General features: G+C 46.7%; 2 protein-coding genes across 2 annotated transcripts in view; both read left to right on the plus strand.

Moving 5' to 3' along the window:
- The window catches only part of LOC135392096 (uncharacterized), a 145,093-nt gene extending 139,189 nt beyond the window's left edge, over positions 1 to 5,904 (plus strand). The window contains exon 3 of the mRNA XM_064622763.1: positions 1,295 to 5,904. Coding sequence (XP_064478833.1) covers positions 1,295 to 1,587 — 293 coding nt within the window. The 3' untranslated portion in view covers positions 1,588 to 5,904. The remainder of the gene's footprint in view (positions 1 to 1,294) is intronic.
- Positions 5,905 to 13,053: 7,149 nt separating this feature from the next.
- On the plus strand, positions 13,054 to 26,035 carry LOC135392091 (transmembrane protein 184B-like). The gene is made up of 10 exons (XM_064622759.1): positions 13,054 to 13,279; positions 16,390 to 16,610; positions 17,411 to 17,573; positions 17,685 to 17,775; positions 17,854 to 17,929; positions 18,033 to 18,124; positions 18,666 to 18,835; positions 18,901 to 19,148; positions 19,530 to 19,765; positions 23,752 to 26,035. The coding sequence occupies exons 2-10, from the start codon at positions 16,398 to 16,400 to the stop codon at positions 23,786 to 23,788; spliced, it is 1,326 nt and encodes a 441-aa protein (XP_064478829.1). The 5' UTR covers positions 13,054 to 13,279; positions 16,390 to 16,397; the 3' UTR covers positions 23,789 to 26,035.
- The last annotated feature ends 211 nt before the right edge of the window (positions 26,036 to 26,246 follow it).

A 26,246-nucleotide genomic window follows, 5' to 3' on the forward strand; every position in this document is an offset into this window, starting at 1 on the left:
GATGCCCTTTGCCTAGAGAGAAACTGATGTTCCGAGGCTGGAACAACATAGAAGGGACAGGTACAAACAAGGCGTCAAATGGCCTAAGAAGTTCGTCCCTTCAGATGACGCACCCCGAAAGTCGCTGGAGAGGCGTGTTAGCTTAGCTCAATTGGTAGAGCCCTGGACCGGTAATCCAGAAGATGTGGGTTCGATCCCTACATCTGGCTACCCTTTTCAGTGACTTTCGTACTTTCATCTTTCACCCTTTTCCTACATCGCCCAAGAGAGGGAAGCAGGAGTCTTCTTAAGCAGTATTGGAGAGGAGGAAAGTAAGTCTGTGAGGGGAAGGGAGGGGGCGGATAGGAGTCCTGTTCGAAGATTTGTTAGTGCGACGTCACCTGGGGAAGGCCAATTAGAGGGATTTGCGTGGCACGCTAAAGGCACATGCATTCAAAGGCACATGCAAAGGCACATGCAATTCCGAAATTGCAATAGGGACAGCTGGAAAACCGAAACCGGAGAACTTGTGGTGGCGCCACATAGCTGGGCCCCAATTTTAGCTTCACTTTCGTGCGTTTATACGCTGACGTCACCGCGTTAGAGAGCACTGACTTTGAAAAGGCCAAACCGCCGCCATGATGCAGGTCTGGCTAAATTTTGTTTGTTTATTTTTTGCTCGCCGTCACATATGCTAGTTACGACGATACGAAAACTACAGGGATATTGTACGAGTATTATTAATAGACTTTAAAAAAAACACCAAATAAACGAATGACGAGGGACACGGCGGTCAAAACCTGCGCGATGGCGCATCATGATCCGCTGCGGCGGTGGCGCCCCCTACGAGTGACGTCACGTGTATAAACCTTCCTCCCGTTCCTTTCTCCGTGACTCCTACGTTGCAATAAATGGCACAGGAGGCAAGGATTCTCGTGTGTGATGGGGGGGGGGGGGGCTCTGAACATTGAAACAAAGCTTGCGATTCGAGGGAAAGAAAATGGATAGAAAAGATGGAAAGAGAGAAGAAGGGCCTGAAGTGGAAGCCCAGGTATAAAGAAGGAGACAATCGGAAGCTGGAAGACGGAAATTCGACTTCCGCTGCCCTAGTGGCTTCTGCTACTGATTCAGTCTCAGCCCAGTGTCCTCAACGGCTCTTTTGGATTCTTGGTTGGCAGAAAGGTGGAAGTAGTGAGAGAATTGTGACATGGATGCTATAGCCTTTCTTTTGTTGTCATGCCCGAATGTGTTCGTGTACCCTTTGTAAGCGCCGGAATCACTCTAATTCCTATGATTCCTTTTTTTTTTTTTTCAGACGAGTCCCTCTCCTGCAACGTCTGCGAACGGTCCTTCACAACCCCGCGTCAACTGTCGCAACATCAACAGCGCAAGCGTCATTTCGGATGTTCAATCTGCGACTCCATCTTCCCGACACTGATGGCGCTAGAACACCACAAGGAGTCCCTAGACCACTGGTCTGAGGACGAGATTACGCCCACGGACCGCAACGGTGGAGCGGACGACGAAACGGATGAAGAATCCGACGACTCGGACGACGATGACGAAGAACCAGGACCGAGGCCCGAAGAACTGGAGCGTCTCTTGTGACTTCTGCGAACCGCGGCGGTCGGTCAACAACAGCCGCCGCGGCGGAGACATTGCTGCTGTGGTCAGGAGGTCACACGATACTGAAGCCTAACTGACGCCATATTGGATGAGGGCAGCTCGGGGTTTGCAGGGCGTCTCTTTTTTGGGGGTCTAGCGCGCACACATAGGACATATGGACCAGAACAGAATGTTGAATTGACCGTTTTATGCATAGGGAATGGTCGAGTATAAGGAAATCAAAGAGTAGCATTGTTATAGAGGATCGAGTCGATTGAATGTAACAATAGGCGACTGTCCGTTTGGCGGTACGAATATAGGCATTGTAGCATATTGACATAGAGATCGAAAGAAACTAGAGCGAAAAGAGATGATGTCCAGTGTTATCAAAGAGCGGAATGACTTGAAGCGACGATCGGTTAACAGTCGAGAGATAACAGGAAGCTATACCGTTTGCGAGCAGAATATATATCCGTGCACTCAATGTGAGTTAAGACATTATGCAGTATAGGCTGGTGCTCAACCTGTAATAAAAGACACGCCGCTTTATCTTCTAGCTATACAAGGAACCAGAATTCCTATATGGTGATCTGGGGTAGCCGGCCCTCGTGATGAGGGCTACAATCCCCATTTTTTTCTTTCTTTCAATCAATCAATCAATCCTATATGGCAGTCCCTAAGGTTGCCTCCACACAGGCCAACTTTTTATTTATTTATTTTTATTTTTTGCCAGACCAACGTCAAAAATGGACGAGTAGTTGTGATCCGGTCACAAAGGTCACCTTGATTTGACGACTTTGTTTGACGTCGAGAGGAGGACGAGGTGGCTCGTCCCCTCCCGCTCTTCCAGAGGCTTCTATTCATCGATCCTCTGTGCACAACGAAAATACGAAAACGCCATCTGTCGGCAAAAAAACAAAAAAAAAAATAAAAAGCAGCGTAAGATTGGTCGGAGGAAGTGAAGTGCTGCGCGTGAAGAAGAAGCGGGTAGATACGAAGGTGGTCGAAGTTGGTCTAAAACAAGTTCGCCCGTTTGAACGTAGTAGGCTTTGGTCGGTACGGGCGATTACATATACGGATCTCATTTCTCTCTAGTATCTTTCATCGATCTTTATGGTGTTTCGATAACTCCCTTTCGCACTTCGTTTTCTTCTTCTTCTTCGTTGATTTTTGTACTTAAAAAGAAAAAGTGCCAAAATTACGATTGGTACTTTTCGGTTCCGTATATAGTACGACGACACGTATAGACTTCAGGTCATGATGGTGGGTACCGCACCTTTCTCATTTGCTCACGTCGAGTCATGTTGGCATATCGGTCATAGACTTCGATCGTTTATTTCGTCGTGTCTCGCCTCGAGAGAGAGAGGGAAACAAACTTAATTATAAGCTTCTCAACTCCAGTCTCTGGACCCTGAAGATTACATATCACTCCACGCAAGCGAAATCACAGTCTACTTGACCTATTGATCATTTCGTTCTAAAACGTTATCGTCCTTGAAAACAACCCTACTCCTCGTATACTTTTTTTTTTCTTTCTGCATTCCGCACATTTCTATGGTTAGTTCTTATTCTATAGGAGATTTACTAGCTACAAAGCTCCCTTCTTTCATCGGATGTGCTCATAACATTCTGCGAGTCTATCATCGTTGATGTGGTCGTCGAACGACTCTACGTCAAAATTAGCAGTAGTGACTATATGCCTGCTTTGATCAAATGCATAGACCACATTGCAAGAACAAACAGCAAATAACAAAATACGTTGTCGAATGCTTCTTTGTGGCTTATGAAGTCATAGAGCAAGCCGTATCGCGGGTTTGTTTCAACAGTCCCTTGCTTTGTTCAGGCTTCAGAAAGTAGGCGAGTCAATGCATCATAGAAAACAATTTCTTATTGAAAGCCAGTGTTCGGATAAGACCTTTGGTGCTGTTATAATCGCTAAATGGGGTAGAGTAGCAGCGCTACGGAGATGCAGAAGCAGCGATATCGCCAACCACCCTTTCCCACCTTCCTTACGCCTCCTCAAACTACAACACACACACACACACAAAAGAAGATTCTCATGTGAATATATCTCGCATGAACACATGCGGTGATTTGTTTCCAATAAGTCCTCAGCTGGCAGCAGCTGCTGGTTAGAGTTGCGCGGTACTCTCAACCCTATGTGGTCACTTCTCCATCTTTGTAGAAGCCATTTTTTGTTCCAAAATGATTTATCTGTTCTGTAAAACATCACCGAAAGAACGCAATCATTTTCCAGGAGTTGTTGCATTTTGTGGCTTTCACTTTGACACCTTTCCTGGGGGACTAACAGGAAAATATTTGATGCCCTTCCTGTACAGGTGCTATGCGAACCGCATCTTTAATCTTGCCGCAGCTTTACCGATCAACCAACCGGCAGTGAGTATCAGCTGCGTAAAACGCCATCTGCTGGGCGCGCACACAATGTTCCTCGGCGCCTCCAAGTTCGTGCGTGCCGCGCGCATGCGCAACAACAATTAGGAAAGAGGTCAATTATTTCTGCAGAGTATCGCCACAAAGAAAATAATTTCGGCTGCCCTGGGGGCTTAATCGCTTCATCGTCGTTACAGTCGTTACAAGCTAACGAATGGCGGGAAATTCAAAAAGGCGGGCGGGAAATTTAAAGAGGTGGGCACGTGATAAAACACGTGCACGGCGCTCTTCGCGCGATACGTGGAGGCCGTGGTATACGTCACGCGCAATGTGTCACGTGCCCACCTTTTTGAACTTCCCGCCACTCGTTAGCTTCTAACGACCGTAACGACGACGAAGCGATTAAGCCCCCTGGACTCCTGACTGAACGTCTCGTGCGCAGAATGCATTCTACGAATATGTACACGCCTCAACTTTTCGGGTTTTCGGACTAGATGCTACGAAAGCTGGTCCCAGACTGAACGAAAACGCGCGCACCGAGTAAGCTCTCCGTAGACGCGCATCCAGTGCGCTGAAACGTCTCCGAACATCTGACCAACGACAACTTTGTTTCGGTGATGACGGGAGAGGTGTTTCGAACATCTGACCAATAACGGAAAGAGAGCGCAAGGGGAAGTGGAGAATCGGCAAATGGGGAATGTCGGAGAGGGAACACCAGCGCCGTGGGAGAGGGCACGGCTCATGCATGGCGTGTCGGAGGGCGGCCAGCTCATTCGTCAAATACAGTCAACCCTCGATTTATGAACCTGCGATTTATGAATTCCCTCGTTTTATGAACCTCGATATTCGAATAATGAACGGAATTTCTGGGAACCAACTAGGAGTTGCCCAGCGTTTTTGCCCTCAATTTATGAACGTATCGTTCTGAGGTCAACAGAAACCTTCAAAGGGATAATTCCGTGGTCTTATGAATGACGCCTGAACGGACAAAACGTTTTCCAGGTATTGCACCCTCGGTTTTTAACCCCTCGAAATCCGAACAACAAACGGGTTTTCCGGGGTCGCACAAGTGTTCCTGACCTCAGCTGATGAATAAGGTGGTCGCTGTCACCCGGAGATTAATAAACGGAGGTTAAAAATCCCGGAGGAAATCCGAGACCAGTCCAGTGCGAATGTGGTGACTTCTCTTATTTCCAAGATTGGCACAGCGGAAGGCATGGTCAAAAGCAAAATTAAACAATTTAGTATTGCATAATAAACAGAGTGTGAATGCGTTAACGTCTGTTCTTTGTGAGAATGATACAGCAGAAGGCATGGTCAAAAGCAAAATTACACAATATATGGCATTATAAACACAATCCCAACTCGGAAATACTGTTGCATTTGCTCGATACTACTCAGTTAACTGAATTTTCGATTTATGAATCCCTCGATTTATGAACGATTTTTCGAGGAACCGAGGGTGTTCATAAATGGAGGGTTGACTGTATTCGGAACCCCATATATTTCCTCCTCTTCCCCCCCCCCCCTCCCACTTCTTTAGATAGCAAGCATCTTCGAGCTTTCGATCCGCTGCCCGAAACGATTTAACTGTCGGTAACATTCACTGGCTTCGAGCCAGCTATATTATTTCAAACACATTCCAACGTAATGTATAGAGAAAGTATTTCACCATTTCGAAATATTCGACCAGAAGCGATACACCTAGCACGAGTTACCGGAACGAGAAATATTCAGTATCAGAGTAACGCTGGCGTATCGGTGCGATGCACTCACCTGCTAAAACGCTTCATTGTCGCGAACGCAAAGTGAGGAAAGGTAACGTACTATTTTCGACGTCATTATATAAATATATGTACACATACGTATACGATAGTGTCTTGTAAATATGTAAAGCTTTCAGAAAATACATGCCGTCGAGCAAACATGTGCAATGTTTCCTGTGTACACCATATAGTGCGAAGAGGGAAAGGCTTGGAACATACGATGGAACTGTGCAATAAAAAGGCCACGAGTGCTGTTGTAAAAGCATAGACGCAGCGCTGTGGTTAATATGGAAAAGTGTGGATCCAGGGTCATGCTAAACACGTGAGCTAATATGGGATGAAACCCCTACACAACGCCTGTTTTGTCTCAGGTTTTCCCTTGGTCTTCCGCCAGTTTTTCTTTTTCTTTTTTTTTTAACAGGCGTCGGCACAGCTTTCCCTGAAGTCAGCCCAGGACGTAAATTAGAAATATTTATGAAAAGAAAAGACTGGAAAACGAGGTTACCTAGAAAGGCGGGCGTATTATGTAGAGGGCGCCACTCGATGCACCACATCTCTGCACCACATTGTGTAGAAGATGACAATAAAGTTGTTGTGTGGCTGGCAAGCACATCTTTCGCCCCTTTTGTCCTGGCCAATCTCCCTTAGTGGCTCACGGCCATCATCTCATTGGTAGAAGAAGAAGAAGAAGCACGGACATAGGCCTGGTCGATCACCCGTGTGGCTAATGGCCATTCTCCGTGGGAAGAAGAAGAAGCACGGACATTCTAGAACTCTTCGCGGAATACGCACCCCGAACATAATGGTGGTCACGGTATTGCCGAGATGTTTGCCCACCTGGTATGGTGACATGCTGCCTGGTGAGGTCCTGCGTCCTGGGACGACATCGTAGAGAACTGCCGATGGGTGTCTGACAAATACTCGAGGTTGGGGGGAGGGGGGGGGGGGAGCACAGCCAGTGCCATGATTCCATTCAGGATCACCTCCCAGATTGTGGAGTTCTCAAATAGACGACTTCAGAAAGTATCGGAGAACATAGTTCTGTCGCTTTGAACTCTGGGAACTTTGGTATCAGAACGGAGGAGAAGAGGATATCTTTCCCACTCTATAGGATCGAACGCGTGCGCAAGGAGCACTGGAATTTCTTGACATCGTCTGTTGGGAGCCAGCCAGTTGTTACCAGTTTCTGCTACTTTTGGTTCTTTAGTTGAACTGGTGGTGTTAATGAAAGCCGGCCTTGTTGTCGGCCTCACAGACGAGGGCAACGCCACGACTAATGCCCAGGGGGGAATGTGCATCCTGGACTGACTTCTAAGGGAGCTGTGCTGACATATGTCTGACAGCGTCTGAGGAAAACCCAGGAAAAACCCAGACAGCACAGCCGACACCGGGATTCGAACCCGGGTACCTCCCAGTCTCTACGTGACATGGCAAGCACGCTAACCACTGAGCCACGCGAGCTGGTAGCGACCTGCAGTTTATGTAGGTCCAATCTTTTCGAAAGAAAAGTGCTGCACTCGTGCCGCACCAGTGCTGCACCAGTTCTCAAATGCGAGGTCTATGACGAAAAGAATGCACTCCTTGAACTAGTTCAGAAGGTGCAGGCGAAAAGAGTGGCCTTACAAAGTCTGTTTCGGCCAATCGCCGCAGTCGGTTTTAAACACACAAAACTTAATGGCTACAATTGGATGCCCAGTGGCTGAAGACGACTTGTTTCCATATGACTATCGGCGCTGGAAGCCTATAAGGATTATGCCACATACGTTCGAGTAGCATGATATCTTCTGTGGTCTAAATGACGTTGCCTAAACCTCACCCCCTGTTTACACGAACCTGCACTATAGGTATGGTACTTTAGGGTTCCTCCCGATATTTTTTCTTCATTCTCCTCGCGGACGAACTAAAAATGTCCGTGGAAAGGGGATCGGATTTACAGAAAGCTCGTACGACAAAATTTCGCGTAACTCTGTCTTGAGATAAACTTCAGAGTGTGGATTCACAAAGCACGCGCGTCGTAAGATCATCGCATGCATACGTACCGGCCCCACCGCATCATAATAATGGTTCCCGTGACCTAGCGTTTTCTTCGGCGGCCATCTCGACCACGTGAGGATTCTCCGCCCGTTTTCCCCAATCTGTTTCCGGGATTTCCTTGTCCTACACGTGAAATATAAGCATCGAACCGAGGTCATACGGAGTGGTGTTTTTCAAGGGGCAACTAGTTGCAGTGCTAACGACAAGATCGCGATGCAGAGGTTGTCGTATGTAAGTACTGCCGCATAACAGTGAGCCCTACACACGGAAAAGAGTGCATTTGGAATTGCAGAACACCTCCAGTGTGGGTCGTACGAAATGAGCTTGTGTCTCTTTAGTGTTGAAGCAAATGTGACAACTGCATGCGTTTTCGCTGCACCGCCATGCGTGCATCATCAAGTTTTCTCCGAAGTTCGTAAATCATACACGCCGAAAGACTCCGTTTAAAAAAAAAACAATAAATTCCTCGCAATTCCAGAGAAACCACTGCTCGCGAGCAAGGCAGAACGAGCAGAATGGCTCTGCGAACTCTGGTTTCTCCATGGCCTAGACGCCACTGGACGTCGTTCGACGGGCAGGGCCGGCGAGGAGGAGGGGGGGGGGGCAGTCGGGGATGTGGCCCCAGGGCAGGGATATCTTCAGGGGCACGTATCCCAAGGCACGGCTGTTGCTAGCACCAGGGAGGACGCCGATGCATGCGGTTTACTGTGACTCGATGCACTCGTCTGGAACAGCGACAGATGCACGTCGTCCAGTGTAGCGCCATCGTCACCACGATCATCTTCACCTGGCGCGAGCTGCTAGAGCCGCACGTGCACGCACGTCTTTGTGCGCGTCGACTCTGTTCGGAAACCGTTGCAGCCCCCATACAACGGTCCCTACTTCGTCATCGCTCGCTCTCCGAAGCATTTCAAGATCCGCATCAACGCGAAAGCAGCTAGGAGATCTCCATCGACAGGCCCAAGCCGGCCTACACCGAGTCACCGCCATCCACCGACGTCAACCTCTTCTGACGACCGAGGATTTTTCCTCTGCCAGACCCCCTTCGCAGCCCGCCAAGCACCGTCTGCGGGTCTCATGGGCGCCTAACCTGTGTCATCACCACTCATGGTCTTCGCCCATTCGCTAGGAGGGGGGGGGGGGGCAACTGTAGCGCCATCGTCACCACGATCATCTTCACCTGGCGCCAGCTGCAGAGCCTTCCACCAGATCATATGTCATTAAATTAGTTCTCGTTAGCTCTCGCACCATGAAGGTTGTGTTGTCTCCTTCACCAGCAATACCTATATACTGTATGTTATCGAGACCTGAGGAGGAGGACTCGGGTACGACTCACCCCCCGAGGACTCACCCCCGTTCTCTCGTTGGCCCTGTGACGATGGCCGTCCGATTAGGAACACGTCGTTTTACGTGGGACTGTGGACCGGGGTTGCGGAACCCCATTCCATTTCAATTCCATTCCGAGGAATGGAGACTCGCGATAATTCCATTCCTTTCAATTCTTCCTCGGAATGAAAAGGTATGGCTAATTCTCACTCCTGGAATGGCTTCGCAACCCCAATTCCAATTCCTTTAATTCCATCAATAAAAGAAAAAGGACCGGTAACAGTGCTGGGTAGCCCAGCAGTGCCACACAGGAGATTGACATTATCCATCACGGAAAAAGCAAAAAGACGAGGTTATTTCGCCCTTGACCGTGTGGCACCCAGACTATAGTCCATTCCAATTCCATTCCGCTCGCGAAAAAAAAAAAAAAGCCGAATTCTATTCCATTCCGATACGACACGATATCATCCAATGGGCCAGAAAGAACAGCTAAAATAAACAGATAGAAAGTTTCAATCGACGAGGCAGTTTCTTGCCTCGTCTGCCCGAGTATTTTTCGAACGAACCAGTCGTACTCTTTTAGATGGGTATAGTTACAGAGTCTGCACACGTTCCGTTGTGTAAGCGAGAGAGAAATTGATATCTAGTCCCAGACGGCAAATTCGTATAGTAGACTGTGTGAATCGATGAAGGAGTGCGTCGTATGATTTGCATGCGTTATCCCCTAGAGCCGTTGAGACAGGTTTTCGTATGTAAAGTAACGCTCTTCGAGTCAAAGCATGAAGTGGCTTGGATATCTCGACCACTGTAATTCCCCGTGGAACTGCTTGGCCTCGCCTGAGTTCCTTATTCGTTTAGTATCTCTGTGTATTTATTTAACCCGGTGTCGGTTTCCGTCACAAAACACGCGAATTCCCAATCCCAAGAATCAATAGGCTCGTCGTTGCAGTGTGACACCCGGAACTAAAGTTTCTCTCTTTAGAATCCTACGTAATTTATTCTGCCGTTAAAATCTGCATGTCTGTATCCCGCCTAGACGGCCGACCAAGAAAACTGTTGGGAAGACAATGAACATAACGGAAAAGCGTGAAGAAGTAAACATGAGAAGGGTCAGGGAAACGATGTGAAGATAATCGGCATGTCCACGTAGTGCATTATCGCCATGTGTGCTGGACACTCGTAGCAAAGAGGCCCACCAGGGGGTGCCACTACGATCCATCCATCCACTACGTCCACATCACCAACAACAGCAGTCCGGATCAGACAGACAGGAACTGGGCAGGAGCTTCAGAACCGGTACGGCGCCTGCGGCGTTGCTCGGATGAGACGGACAACGCACGCATGATGACGCCACAAGCTTCTTCGCGAAACCGAAACTTGTGAAGTGGCTTGCCAGCTTTTCTTAAAAAGTTGTTGGAAATACGTAACGTTCGTTGGTATTCATATTAGTTCCTTCCGTGACATCTCTCTTTTATGTAAAAAACAAAACAAAATCTAGGGTGGACCTTCGTTGTCTTCTCGTTCACATTGCGTGTGTCACGAGGAATAAAGGTTTGTGCGCACAAAGCGCCCGTTGGGTTTCTTGGTTTCTGGCTGCCAGGGCACAGACATACGAAGAATATACATCGTTACTGGACACATTTCCTGCGAAATAAAGCAGGAAAAATCTAGAGGTCTCCCTGTTGATACAACGAGTAGTAAAGCGATACAATCGTTAAACTGCTAAGAAAAGGCGAGAATAATATTAAATTGCGCGTATTGGTTTGCAGATATGGTTCAAATATAAGAGCACAACTGCAATGAGATGCAATGCTAGAGAGGATAACGCGAGGTGGGGTTTGGCGTCAAGAAATAAGGTCCACTAACTCGTCTTGTTTGTTTCTTCTTCGTCATGTACACGGGTTTAGCATATGCACAGTAACGGCTTACGAGTGCTGAAATATGTTATATAATCCGTACACTTCAGCGTGTCCAGTCTTCTTGCAAACAAAATCGGTACGTTTCAAGTTCACAATCAAACTCAAAGTCGATCGTCGTGCCGTTGCCGGTGGCAGGCACCTCGAGTGAATGATGCGTAAATCACTAAAAAAAATTTGCCGTTGATTTCGAGAACCATTGATTTTAATTATCTAAACCATTCACACGATGCCTGTGGGGATGACGACAGGCCTAACTGGATTTACTGCAATGCGTAGACAACGACCACCACGAACATGGGAAGTCCGAGAACGATTGTTTGTTCATGCCGGCAGACCCACACCATGACAAAGCAAGATGTTGCTCTCCCGCCTTGGCAGTCTCGCTTGCAAGTTGTAATATAACGTATCATTCGAATGCCCGCGCCTGCCTCGTGATAAACTCACCTATAGCAATCTCACAGGAGCGCAGTTTACCGATCTGAAACTGTATGGGTGCCGCTGCCGGCAGGCAGCTGCCAGATGGTTCTCAAGTGAGAACGCAGAGCTGTATACGGGAGAAGGGGAAGAGCCGCGTTGAATACCCTGCCATAAACGCTTCTGCGCCCACGCAGGCGCGTTCCCGTGGCGCCATCTATCGTCCGAGCTGAGTTTTCGGGGCAGACCACAGGAATTTCTCAGGGGGTAGCCCAATAGGTGCTATTGCGTTGAGAAACAATATGCATTCGTATTTTTTCATTTTGAGCGCTCTCTGACAGTAAATACCACAGAATGCCTGGTGGCGCTCAGCAATATGCTATTTTTCTAACAACCATAACAGCTGACAAATACGCGAATACTTAGATCGGTGACACCATTCACCAGTGGCGTAGCCAGAGGGCATTTTGGGGGTTCAAAGCCCCGAAATCGTACCTTTGGTAGTGCATTTGGGAGAGGGAAAACGAAGGTAAATCCTATCCCCCATGTAATGTTCCCGTAGAACCCCTTCGGAAACATTTTTTCTGGTTACGCTACTGCCCTACACCACATCACAGAAATGCCGCAATTACAGCCACTAGATAGAGGAAGTGTGGCACCAATGGGCCCTTCTCCATGAAGGACCGGCTCCCATTGGCCTCCCTCTGCCGCGTACGCTGATTTGAAGGGAGGCCAGAACCATGACCTACTATAGAGTAGGTCGTGGCCAGAACCAACAACTTCATGGTGGTGGCGATGACGGAACTGCTTGCCGTAGTCGACCATATTTAAGCATTAAACTTAGGCAGCATGAGTTTAGGATGTATGTCAGGAACCAATAGGAATTCTAAAACTGCAAAAACCGTGTGCGAAACGAAAAGTTACTTATAAACCTCGAAACCTAATTTAGTGTATATGTTTCTTCAAATATATATCGAACACAGAGGTTCAGCACAACTGAGGATTCATTGAGAGCTTGACAGCGAACATCTATTCCAGGACGATGGACGATATTCTGAGAATGGTAGGCTCCCTGAGACACGGAACGACGACAAGTCGAATGTTATCGCTCAAGAGACAGAGAGGGCGACCTAAATTCGATTAAGCTAATGGAAAAGCGGTAGAAAACGGGACGAGAGAAGTAGAAGAAGACACACGGACGCTGGATTATGACGAGATTGCGACTGGATTAGACGCACGATTAAGCTGCATTTCAATTGGTTGTTTTCTTTTTCTTTTTTTCTACTTCTACTAGTACCAACGCGACCAGCGCAGGCAGGCAAGGCAAAACGAAAGCGGAATAGGGGAATGTGTGATGTGTGAGGGGGCGCAGGTTACCACCCTTACCATCCGTTGCAAAGTTGCAAAAGAAAAAGCAGCAGTATCCATCTATCCATCCATCGCACATATCGTTTCGCAAGAGAACATGTTCTGTAGATGTTAGAGTTACTTATTATCTAACATAAGATTGTTTTCTGCAGCGTATCCGATGAATACATGAATGAATCCTTCCTCCATGAATGAATCGATTGGATGAATATCCGTGCAGGTACGGATAGAGGGATTTCTAGCACACGCTTTCTTGCGCATGCGTGTTAGAACCGAAGTGCATGGATGTCGGTTTCGGATCGGTTGGCGATGTGAAAATGTCTTCGCAAAGGTTGATCGAACCTTCCATTTGCACGTGATTTAGGATCGCAACGGGCTAAATTGTGCCACACTGTAATGTGCATGGCCCAAAAAGGCAAGCAAAATCTCCACATGCACGTCTTGTAGCTCTCCGGGCAGTCGCCGAATCACAAACAGGTAGGTTTAGGTTTACGTTACTCAAGTCTACGTCGTTTTCTGTCACTGGTGCTTCTCCGACACGTTAGAGACACATATTTACGTTTCTGTGGACGTATGTGTACCAAACAACACAAAAATACCCACAATTTTTGGCCTGAAACGCATTTCAACTTCAGAACGACTTCTGTGGTCGTACGAGTTGACACTAATGAGCTACATGTTGTTCACTCGTTCGACCTCAAAATTTGTGGGTTCTCCATGGAATCCAATCGCGGGGTAACGCATCGAGGCTCGGAAACAGTGTGTGGAGTTGTTATCAAGTGTCATGTAAGCGTTAATGCTTCAATTTGTCGAAATCGCATTTGAACGATCACGGCCACTTGTTCCCACGGGGCGATTTCGCCTACCATATGACCTTGAGTTGCGGCGATAGTTTGATTCAAGCCCATTCTCACGGTGTATATTTCGTTCCTGCAACGTCGTCGGAGGTTATGTCTGTCGTATCGAGGTCATCGCATTGTTTTTTTTTTCAGACAGCCGAGAGCATGTTACTGTTGCTCAACTGTGCGAGCATATCTTCCGGTCTACGCCCCCCACCGCTTTCTTGACGCGGTTATGGACTATGACACGCGTCGCAATGTGTGGGACTTCGGTCACACCTAGCTTCACCTGCATAGGAAGTGTTTATAAACAATACTAGAGCATCATACGGATGGTATTCGTCTGCTAACCAAGCGCTTCTGCGAGCTTTTCGAGCAGAAGAGGAATGAATAACATCCGCAGATGTAACCGTGAATTGATGAATCGCATATATGTGGAAAAATGTGTGGTCATATCCGAATGGGTCAGATATGATAAGATGACAAAGTCCAGTTTGATACACTTGAAAGACACTGAAACCTGTCGTGTTTATATAAGTTCCTATTGTATAAGTGACATTACGCTTACATGAGGGAATACTAGTTTTCATCACTTAGTTCATCCTATCTTGCATGAAGGCAACAAATAAAACACGACAACAGAAACGATAAAAGTGTGTGTCCGAGAGGAAAAAAATAGAATGCCAAAGAAATAACATTACAACGATGACAGTAGTGGCGTTTGTGCCTTGGCAAGAAGGTGTCCAAGATACACTTAGGAGAAGAAAGGCTAAGGCACGTTTTCAACGGTGCACTGCATAAGATCACATTGCGCTTGAACATAGTAAATTTATCTTTTTCTCGCGCTACATGCTTGTTTTTTTTTGCGTGGTTGTACGTGAAAGCAGCCCTTATGTGCTGTCATGTGCTCCAAGGAGACAAGGCATCACGTTTCTGTAATCAGGATCAGAGTTCCTTGGCTCTCTGCCACCAAGCGTAGAAACACTTGCAGTGGAAAAGGCGCAGCATGATTTCCTGTCTCATACTTTTCCACTCTGTGTGCATTCTGAATTGATATTTGCATGTACAGCGACTGATGTGTAAAATGAGGTTCGTCAAAGACTGTTTTTGTGGACTATAAATTTGTATTGGTACAAAATATGAACTGTAGCAGTGGAAGTGTCCCCTCAAGAAGACACGAAGCGTGGAACAAGACCATATGAGTCAATGTGACAAGCATAGCAGACAACATTGTGCAGAGCATGTGACGGAACGAGATTTGAAGATGCGGGTGATGAATGTAGCCTTTGTTCCAAGAAGCTCTATTTCTTCCCTTTGGATCCCCTTTGTTTGTGGAAGCCCTCGAGAGTGTCTGGGACTGCTTTGTGGTGCTGAGTGACTAGCTGGTGTGGGTTAAGGCAGTTGCGATCGCTTCGTCTGCATATTTTTGGTCCGTAGAAGAGTCTTGGCATAGAGCACATGTTACAAGGGCAGCTTGACACATGTGGTGAAGCGTTGATATGAGCATAAAGCCTCCGCAGACGAGGACAGCGCATGTATGAAAAGCATGCACCTGTTACACATGGTCTAGCGACATCTGTGAAGTATATAGGTAGTGCCGTTCTCTAAGGTCCTTACGGTTTGACTCAAATGAAATCGATGCCTCACCCGAAAACTCAAGCCTAATGCTTGCGAAGCTAAAAAAATGTAGAGCCTTCCTTTTGCGGGCCTGGGCTGGGCGAAGGTTTGGCCGTTACGTTCCCGGGCCGGGCCCGTACATTGCCGGGCCTAGATCGGGCTCGAGCCGGTGTTACCCCTCTTTCAGTTAGCCACGGTCAAATTTTACAGCTTGATACACTAAGCCGAGTAACCTATAAATTTCTCGGGCCGGGCTTGGGCCGAGAAACTTGGAATCCTTGGGCCGGAACAGGGCTAGGTATGCAGCCGTCGGACCGGGCTCGGACCGGGCTCGGACTGGGCCTGAGCCTAAGAATGCGGCCCGTGCAGTGCTCTAATCGATGTGCATGTTCCATCCGTCAGTTTTTGACGTACAATTTATGTATTTCCAATCGTTTATGTGACTGATACTAAAGAAATTTTACGTAACATTTTGGCATTTGGGTTTCGTGAAGGGTTAAACTGTTTTTTATGAATTATACTAATTAATATATTAACTTAATTAGTAATATATTTATACAAAATAAAACCAAAGTTGCTTGATCTCGCATGAGCTGCCACACCGTGGTAGACACCACAAGGGTGTGAGATCGAGATAGATGTGATTGGACGACTGTTTTCAGATATATGGTAGAATGTAACAAGCAACTTTTTTCTCAAATCAGTGGCTCGATTGCTCAGCGGGACAGAAAACCTGAGGCTACTGACAGCGATGCCACTGCAGGAAAAGCGGCGGCTATAAAATTCAATTATAAACGACTGACGGCAAAATGTAATTGAAATATTTTGCGCCGTGACTCTGGACATCCCGAGGAAGGCATGCTGCAGTGTTTGGTTAGCTTTGGTTTGGGTCTGGAATGTTGCTTTAAAGGGCAAGAAATCCCAAAAGCGTTGGCACAATATTCGGCAACACCATACGTCCTCGTCTGATGTGTTGACACCAACCACGGCACTTTTTTTTTTTTTCTGTTTCTGTCATGTTCTGTTTCACATGTTCTGTTTCATGTCACTGTTTGTGCCATGTAGCCCAGTGTATGAAAGTTGTGCAAGAGTGCGTGTTGCTGATATACTGCCTCAAAACCTCTCGCCTAGCTTGAAAGATGAGCGGCGGCCCGACGCCCTCGACACTGGGGCCCAGTAGCACAGTGTTGGCCACCAGTGTCGTCCCGCCAATTGAGCAAGCTGTCGGCAACATAACGAGCAATGCTACACAACTGTTGGAGCAGCTACCACCCACCTTTCTGCAGACGACGGGGGCCCAGGCCATCTCGGGGGCCTTTGTGTGGGCAGCACTCATAATCACGTGCCATCAGGTAAGCGTTTCTTGTCACTTCTTCCACGCTTTCTTACTACCTAACGCAGGGTTCTCACATTTCTCGTAAAACGCCGCTAAATTCGGCTGATTTAAGTGTCCTCAGTCGAGCGTTAGAAGCGTACGGGGCAGCGGTGTAGCCGGATATTTTTCTTGGAAGGGTGCTTGGGTCTGGCCAACAACTTTTGAAAAAAAAGAAAGTCAGATTGATGTCAGCTTGTACAACACGTGTTGACTTGGCAATCCCCATACTTTGGGAGCTGCATTCGTAGAGATATATCCGCCTGCGGAGAATGTAGTCCACGCATTGAGGGGGGGGGGGCATACTAGACGATGGCAGACGACACGCAGATGCTGAAGCAGGTTCGCTTGTTTTGTTGATGCGAATCTTCTACATATTTGCTTTAAATGCACACAAATGCTTGACTACAGTTTGGGGGTGGCTAAACCCCCTTCAAAGCACCCCCTCTTGCTATGCCCCCAATATGGGGGCATGGAAACGAGACATTGCTTGACGAAGCAGAACTTGCCTGCTGAGAGATTGTAGCCACAAATGTTTTGAACTGCCCTCTAAATGTTATTTTAGCCATAGTATTTTAAATAGTATTTCAGTTATCATCATTCCTTCTTTTGGCTCCAGTTGTCTCGCGACGTAAACACCCAATTATTAATTATTAATTAATTATTAATTAACTTCTTTTGGCTGTGTTTTATGTTATTTTAACTGTATTTGAAACGTTACTCAGCTCTAATTTCAGTGTCATTTCACTTTCAATATTCTTCTATCTCATTTTTGCGTAGATCTACCAGCACTTGCGGTACTACACTCTTCCAACGGAACAACGGTGGATCGTACGGATTCTCTTTATCGTTCCCATTTACGCGTTTGACTCGTGGCTGTCGCTGCTGTTCTTCCGCGAAAACTACTACATCTACTTCAACAGCGTACGAGATTGGTACGAGGGTAAGCACATTTTTGCATCCTCTCTCGATTCGTTCCTTCCTTGACGTTTCTGAATCTGAACCTCAACGCGAGTTGCACCAGGATTAATATCGCAATTTTTGTTTCCTTCAGCTTTTGTCATCTACAACTTCCTGAGTCTCTGTTACGAGTATCTGGGAGGGGAAAGCAACATAATGTCCGAGATCCGAGGGAAGCCAATCCAGTGAGTAACGGCCGGCCACCTTTGCTGGACAGGGCAACGTTTCTTTTTTTTTAGTAACACTGCCATCTTTCGCAACAGGCAAAGCTTTTGGTACGGCACTTGCTGCCTTTCAGGAAGGACCTACACGATTGGTTTCCTCCGGTTTTGCAAGCAGGTGTGGATAGCTCGCTTTATTGATTGTCTACATTGATTGATTGATTGATTGATTGGTGTTTACATGCAGATTGTTGAATAATGTACCATCCTTGGGATTTCAGGCAACACTGCAGTTTTGTGCAGTGAAACCGCTGATGTCGGTGATCACACTTATTCTGCAACCATTTGGAAAGTACTCAGATGGAGACTGGAGGTATGCCACCCGAAATTCTTGCGTCTTCGTTAGGGCTGTGCAAAGATTCAACATTCATATTCAATTCGATTCCACAGTTTTCTTTTTTTTTTCTTTTTTGTAAGCTTTCGAATTAATCTAATACTGAACATTTCTCGAATCTAAGAATACCCTAGAGTTCAGAGTACACGAATTTGGGGAAAAAATAAAACGAGATTGGGAGACAGTGCAACGGTTGAAACCGACGCGCAGTACTATTCATCGCCACTTTCTTCGCCGATGTTTTCTTTGTAGCTATCTGCTTGCAGCTCGTTGTCCTCCGTCCCGTCCAAAGCGTTAGACAAACCATGCTTCCTAAAAGTGTACAGGACAGCGTCGTTGGGCACATTGGACCAAGCGTCCAAAATCCACTGAGCTGGCACAATTCTTGATCTCTCCCTGTTGCGTCAGCCATCTTTTAACATTCGCCCGCGATCCTTGAAACTGCCTTGCCGCCGCTAAATTGTCGCCGCACTCTTTATCGTTATTGGTTGACACGCATATGTGTGTTTTTATCTTGCAGGCCAGACAGCGGTTATTTGTACATCACCATCATCTACAACATCAGCATCACCCTTGCTCTGTACGGGCTGGTGCTCTTCTACTTTGCCACCAAGGACCTGCTGGCACCTTTTGACCCCGTCTGGAAGTTCTGCACCGTAAAATCGGTCATCTTCCTTTCCTTTTGGCAAGGTTGGTCGCGTCGCGGATGCCGCGGTTGCTCGACTGTCTCAACCTGTTATGCATTGCCCATGCAGGAGTCCTGCTCGCAGTGTTGGAGAAAGCGGGGGTCATCTCCGCCATCACTTCGGGGGCGGACATCCCGGCAGTGGCCAGTGCCGGCACTGTGTCGGCGGCCTACCAGAACTTTCTCATCTGCGTAGAGATGTTCTTTGCGGCGCTCGCCCTCAAGTACGCGTTCCCGTACAGGGTTTACCTGCAGGGGTGCCGTGCCGATGCGCAGGGGCGTTCCGTCACAATGCAGAGCATCTCCTCCTCACTCAAGGTATTCCCTCGAAACTTGCAGAGCTTCACAGTAGCACTTGAGGCGAACGAAACGCGGGAGAACGGACATTGCGCTTCGGCCTCGCAACACCTAGTTGCGTATTACGGTTGAAGAACAACGGTTGATGAAAAGATAATGGCAGTGGGGATTGAACCTACTCTTAGCTTCCACTACCTTAGCCCTACTCTTAGCACCTACTCTTAGCTGAACTTTCACGCTAGGTGCCATTGGTTCAACCTCCCCCCCCCACCTCCCCCACTGCTTATGCTTTTTCATCAGCCACCGTCATTTAATCGGAATCGCGCAGTTTTCTTTGTTTCCGTGGTAATCAGAATTTTCAGGTTTCCACGGAAATGCCGATCTCTGATTCCCTTCCCCCAGGAGACCATGAATCCGAAGGACATCATGAACGACGCCATCCACAACTTCCATCCTCAGTACCAACAGTACACCCAGTACGCGGCTCCGCCCCAGCACCCGCGGCTGTCCCACCGTGAGGACTCCCTGGGTTCCGGGCGGGACGTGCACGGGAACAACTCCTCTCGACCCACGAGGACCCACCGCAATCCAGCCTACACCGAGAAGACCACCCTCCTTAGCTCCGACGACGAGTTCCAGTAAGTCCGCCGACGGGGAAATTCGCAAAAAAGCGCTCTCGTCCGTTTCCCTGTCCGGGGGAACATGACACGATGATACGTCCCTCTTCGTGGAATCTTTGTAAAGTTACGTTGCGTTTGGCCACTTGGGCCATTGGAGGTCACACCATGGGTTGGAACCCAAGTTTGTACGACGGGGGCAGGTCGGGTTCATGCTAGGAGAGAGGGGGAAGACGAACTTGTTCATCCGAATTTCATCCCTTTTTAACGCGTCATTTTTTTTTTGTGTTGGCCACCTATAAACACACAAGCTGCCACAGCAGAGACGGCCATTCTGCCCTTGTCCTTGCTTTCCTAGTCTCCCATGCAGCACAACATCTTTGCCCAATATTGGGCCAATATTGGCAATGTCGGCCCAATATTGGGCCAATATTGGCAATGTCGGGCCAATATTGGCAATGTCGGTCCAATATTGGACCAGTATTGTCAATATTAGACCAAATTTGGACCAGTATTGGCAATATTGGACCAATATATTGACAATGTTGGCCCAATATTGGACCAAGATGTTGTGTTGCTTGGGCTCCTTCGTGTTTGTATGTCACTTGTCGTCTGTGTCACATCTGTCAGAATGCACTCGTGATAATGTGGATCCCGCGTGGTCTCCGCAAGCGTTCAGTTATTCCCATGCTTCACATTTGTTCAGTCACGAAAATATCACTTTATCATTCTGCTCACGATTGTCGTTTCGTTCGTGGACGACGGGGCACGTGCTAACTGATACTTAGAGCCCCTAACTTTCTGCAAATCCGTGATTCCGCAAAAATTTTGCGCAAGTGGCAGTGTCTCGCGGAACCTGCTGTTTCCCTCAGAATCGTCCATTTTTCGCTGAACATTCAGTAGCTCACAGAATTATGTAAGGATTTCGATCGATCCGCAACATTTTCGTGGGTTAAACCCGATCAGTGGCGACTGCAATGCCTGACGAGGCTCATAACTTCTGGCACTTACACGACTGAATGTGCCGCCGCGAAAGGAAACGTAGTGACGGCAACGCCCATCATTGACATTGATTGACATTTTGTAGGGTCTAGTTTTCTTTGCGCACTGAAAAGTTAACGAAAGGATGGAAAAGCGCGCGGGACGAGTCGGTGTGCGATATATATATTTTTTTTTTCTTGCCCGCCTAATTGTAAATTCCACTTTGCGGAAACGTAAATTTTTCCACCACAGAAAGCTAGGGGCTTTACTGGTACTCCTAACGTGTCTCTAAATTGTCACCGACCAGCGCAGTTTCTTGAAGTAATTTGTTTATAGATATGGCTGTCACAAAAATTGAGACGTCCACAGTGAACCCTCGTTAATATGACCCCCGATAATCTGACATACGCGTTTTACGACCATACTCCTGGGGAGCAATGCAGTCAAACCTCTGCAATTCCCCCCTGTTAATATGACAATTCCGCATTATGACCAAAATTTTCGGGAACGACCATGGTCATAATAACGAGGGTTCACTGTATTTATAAGCCCTTGCACTAACAGCTCGATGTGCAAGTGCGCCTCGCCCCTTCCGCATCTCTACTGTTGGTTCACGTAAACACGTGCTTGTTTCTATGTCCTGTGTGTCTGTGATGCCTTTTCTTACGTGCTTCTATTCTTTGGAACTTTGTGTTGGTACATTGTTATGACATGTTTGTTGTTGTCACTGTAAGCGAGAATGTTTTGTCAGCATGCACATTAGAAGCTCGGTAACGGGTCGCAGACAGCGGGGGAACACGGCAGTGCGAAGGGCCAGAGGCAACGGGTGTGAGTAGAGAGAGAGTCGTGCCCCGTTACTATGGACACCTTCGTCCCCGAGAAAAATCGTCCGTAAAGCAAATCGTCCACATTACCGAGTATTAAGGAAATACATGACAGAAAATGATGATTTATTAAAGCCAAGTAAAGTAAACGAGTAAAGTTACGAAGAGGATGTTTTGGTATGCTCTAGCAGACCTTGTAAAGCCTCATCCGCAAAAAAGGCAGGCAAAGCTCTGTACATTAGATGCTACATAGGCTTACCTAACAGGGCACCGAGAGAGCGGGCTTTTGTCTTGGAGCGTCTCATCGCTGACGACAATTCCCTTTGCACGTACATTCCCAAACAACAGCATGAGCGCTGCTTCCAGTTCTTCAAACTGCAGTGGACAACATCAAAAGGCTGTCGATTCCGCGGCTTTGATATGCATGCCATCTCTCGGCGTCCCTTAGAATGACAGCAACGGCTGACTTGGCAAGGCTGACACCAAGCTTATCCTGGGCCCATTCCCTGACCTCCTGGATGGGTTATGGTTAGACCCTGAAGTTTTCGGGTTTTATATTTTTCCAAATTCGGGGGGTAGAAATCGGGTCAATAAATTTATGTAGAAAATTCATGCAAATTCGGGCAGAAAAATTACCATCAAGCTGAGTTCGGGAAGAAATCGGGCATTATTGTAGAATAAACGTTCACTGTACCGTTTATCCAGAGTGCCAGAAGTAAGGGGCAGTCACATATTTTGTGAGAAACTAGTATGTCGATGCCTTGAGGTGTCTTGCCTAGGTGCAGTTTTGCAGGTAGAAATCGGGTTTAACCCTAGATACGTCAACCTCAATACGGGGTGCAAATTCGGGGAAAAATCGGGTTTAACCCTAAAACATCAGGGTCTAGTTATGGTGGTCGCTGCCTCTTGCGTTTGCGTATTTCACGTTTCAAACCAGCGTTCTTTTTCCGTTTGAGGCTCGACACGACTGTGCGCTTCCTACACTAAAACGAGCAAAAAAACACTCGGGCTGAATAGGGTACGTACCCCGTTTTACTGTCCATTGTCCAAACAGCGAGCTTCCATGCAAATGAGGCAGAAGGCATCGAGAAGGTTTGGTCCCCACAAAAATCGTCCATTATTTGAGTTGACCATATTAAGGGGGTCCATATTAACGAGGCACGACTATGTATATTATGTAAGCGGTTTGAGGGCAATACGGTAGTAGAAAAAAAACTTCCTCGACGCTCTTTTACTCGCACGTTACTTTTTCCAGCACGTAACACACACGCTGTGGGCAATGTTTTTTGCCAAAAAAATGGGTAGAAGCGACGTCTTATTTCTGACGCGCTCGGTTGTAGTGTTTAGATTAAGGACGTTCGATTTTGGGACCTGTTAGGCACTAAAATTCCGTAATACCATTCCATTGTGTTTACACCCTGCGTAATACAAAATAACACCGGGATGTAGACCATGACGTTTTGCGTGACATTGAGTAACTTTTGTGTGACATGCAGGTGCACCTGACTTTCATCGTGTCCACATGGTCACGAAAAATCTTGATTATATGGCAGGTGGAAATCCTGCAACGGAACCTGTTAGTTTGTTTGTTTGTTTTTTCGCAGTTTCGTTGGGAAAGGAAAACTTGCAACAGAACCCCTTTTTTGTATGCCTGTTAATTGTATTGCAGGGCAAGCGCAACATTTATTTCAATTTTTTTTTTTCTGTTGTGAATTGTGCAGAGTTTCTTTGCAACATTGGTACAAGACATTCACCATTTTTGTGCCATAGAACGACATTTTAAAGAACAACGACAACGAAAACTTTATTTTGGTGACAATGATTGGGGTGATTCATTGCCAGAAGAGGGGGGGAGGGGGTTTGAAGAATTCTGATAATTGCTGTGTAAGTACTCTTGAATGTGCTGGAATACTAAGAAGGTAGTTTGGATTCCCAGTCGGGAATCCAGTTCTCCTTTCCCTTTCAGCACCATTTTGATCCGTGAAACATTATTTTGGTAGTTTTGTAGTTCTGTAGTTCCCCTTTCTTGTAACCTCCAGTTTCTCAATCGTTGAAGTTTGCAAAAGCATTCCGTATTTTTCGGCTAATCCAGTTTCCTGGCTAAGTTTTTGAACTTCCTCCCATTTTTCTGTAGTCTCTGTGCCAATAGATTTCATTTTCTATATTTTCTGCTGTTTTGCACCTTGCTTTGTTTATTTGCAGAATGGGCCAAGCCAATCCCGACGTGTGCCGGTTTTAGCGGGAAACCTCTTCGCATGTTCGGTTGTGCATTGGAAGCATGTTGCATGTGAATAGCGGGGACCAGTGGGACAGGTTTTCAAATAACCCTTCTCAGATCAGACTCTCAGCAGCAGCTCATTGGTTGTGTTGCATGGATGACAGGCTCTTAACAAGCTTACCTGTATTTTTTTTTAGTGGAAATTGAATAACACTGCATGCATTTCTTTGTCGTCTGCTTGCGTGGGTGTGTTTAAGAATAAAGGCCATATGTGGCAAGACACGTCCGACGGTACAGATGAGACGTATCGGATACGATTTCCCTTGTCCGATTTTTTTCGTTCAGATGCATAGCGCCGGCTCATCAACGTGTGTATGATGTATCGGTGCCGTATTTGAAAACCACCGGGAGGTCTCGAAATAGGTAAATTGCGAAGCACTGAATTCTTTCAACGAGAAACGTAGCAAAAATTATTGGTCACTGCGTATTAAGGTTTTCCTGTTTGTCGCGCAAGACTTGCAAGATACATGTACACTTACCGGGGAGGGCAGTACTGAACCATTGTCGTCAACGGAACCAGTCCCAGGTTGGACACTCTGTTTTGTAAAATGATCTATTCGATCTTAACTGCTCCGCCAGTTCAAGATGAATACGTACGTTAGAAAGTCTGATGTCCAAAGGTGTTTCGTCGTACATGTGTATAGGCATTGGTCGCAGCAGCGCAGCAGGAAGTGTTTCTGCTAGGAGATTTGAGTTATACTGTGAAGATTTCTGAGCCCTTCTTTTTTCTGATTTAGGAACTTAAGTAAAGAATGAATGCCCCTAAAGCCCCTTCCTGCGTATACCATGTGTGGGAGTTCCCCTTACGAAGATCGACAGAGCTGTCTTGAAAACTGGGGCCCTTTAGGATTGAAATCTTATGTAAGAGTGAGATTTTTGAGATAATCTTTGGGGTTACGCTGCTTTACTTAACATGAGGATCAAACTCGGGTCACACAGTTTTTAATTTACATTTTCTGTATCAAATCACCAATGAATCGTACACTGCGTATCGCGTGATGAAGGGTCGGAGCTAACTAGGGTGCAACGTGGATGTACAGGTAGATACGAACGTGGACGTGAATCCGTTGAAGCTGTTTTTGTGTGTGCGGTGCAGCATTTTCGTCACTGAGGTCTCGTAAAGCATAACTGAGATGCTCGTAAGCAGTTAAATTACCGTTAAATTTTCGTAACAAAGCCAGGAAGCATTTTTTTTTTTAAATGATGCAATGTCATTCTTGCGCGTGTTAAACATCTACAGATTCTCGTCGAAGCGGAAAAAATATTGGGAGGTCACGATTCACGTGCGTACGGTAGCCGTACGGTACCGTACCGTACCGGTACTGACGGTACAGTAATAACGCCGTTGCCAAAATCTCGTGTCATCCTCACTTCTGTAACGTTTTCGGCCACGGTTCCTTTCGTTCCGACATCTAGCTTCTTAAGTAACACGAGCGAATATTTATGTAATCTAGATGTTGTGTGTGTGTGCTGTACATAATATACACGTTCTGTAACACAAAGATTGCGTACTCTACCAGTACTATGTGCAAACGAATGTCCTTGCATATTTTGCATAATCGTGCGGCTGCAGTGCTTTGTTGCAGCAAGGCAGCAAGCGGTTCGTGGTCACCGGGAAATATGTGCAGCTATATATATATATTTTGTTTTTCGCGAGCAAAAAGTTGAGTGTACTCTGCAGCGAGGTGTACAGTCACTATCTAGTGGAAAGCAGACGCGAGGCTTTTAAGTCGCAAGCTTTTGTGAAACAGTGAACAGTAGGGCATACGAAAGGCGCTGTAGATCACACATCTTCTAATCCCAAGTGTTTGTACATCCAGTTTGTGATTGTTACATCTTTGAACACATTTACATGGGGAAAATATATATATATATATATACAGAAATATATATCTAAGCCTTGTTAGAGAAGCTGTACATATTGTGTAAATCAGAGCACTATTTATTCTATATTTGTGTGTAAGATTGCACCTGAGCTTGAGTGTGTGTTTTTTTTTTTCCTTCCTTTCGTGGTAACGTCTACCTAGGTTTTTGACGGCATTGGATGATGCAGTATGTTTCCTTCCTTTTTATAGTTGTTCTCCTTTGTATGTTTTGAGGTTTCTGTACAGAGTGGGAGAATAGAATTGTACAATACGTGAGTAATTTATGCTGCTTACAACTGCTGTAAATTATATCCAAATAAACGTGTGTCTCACGCAGCATGCAGTCAAGTGTGAGAAGAGTGCATTGGGTTAACACTTAACACGACGAGAACGCTAACGAGAGACACGGACACAGAACATGTCCGTTGTCTCTTGTGACGGCTATGGCCATGGAAAGCAAGTATGGCCACGAGCAGTGTCAATGCCACTTAGATAAACAAAGTCCTATCACTCAAACAACGGGACATAGTCACTAATAGTCCGTCAACCATAGA

Source organism: Ornithodoros turicata, chromosome 4 (genome assembly GCF_037126465.1).
Source record: "Ornithodoros turicata isolate Travis chromosome 4, ASM3712646v1, whole genome shotgun sequence".
NCBI classification, from domain to species: domain Eukaryota; kingdom Metazoa; phylum Arthropoda; class Arachnida; order Ixodida; family Argasidae; genus Ornithodoros; species Ornithodoros turicata.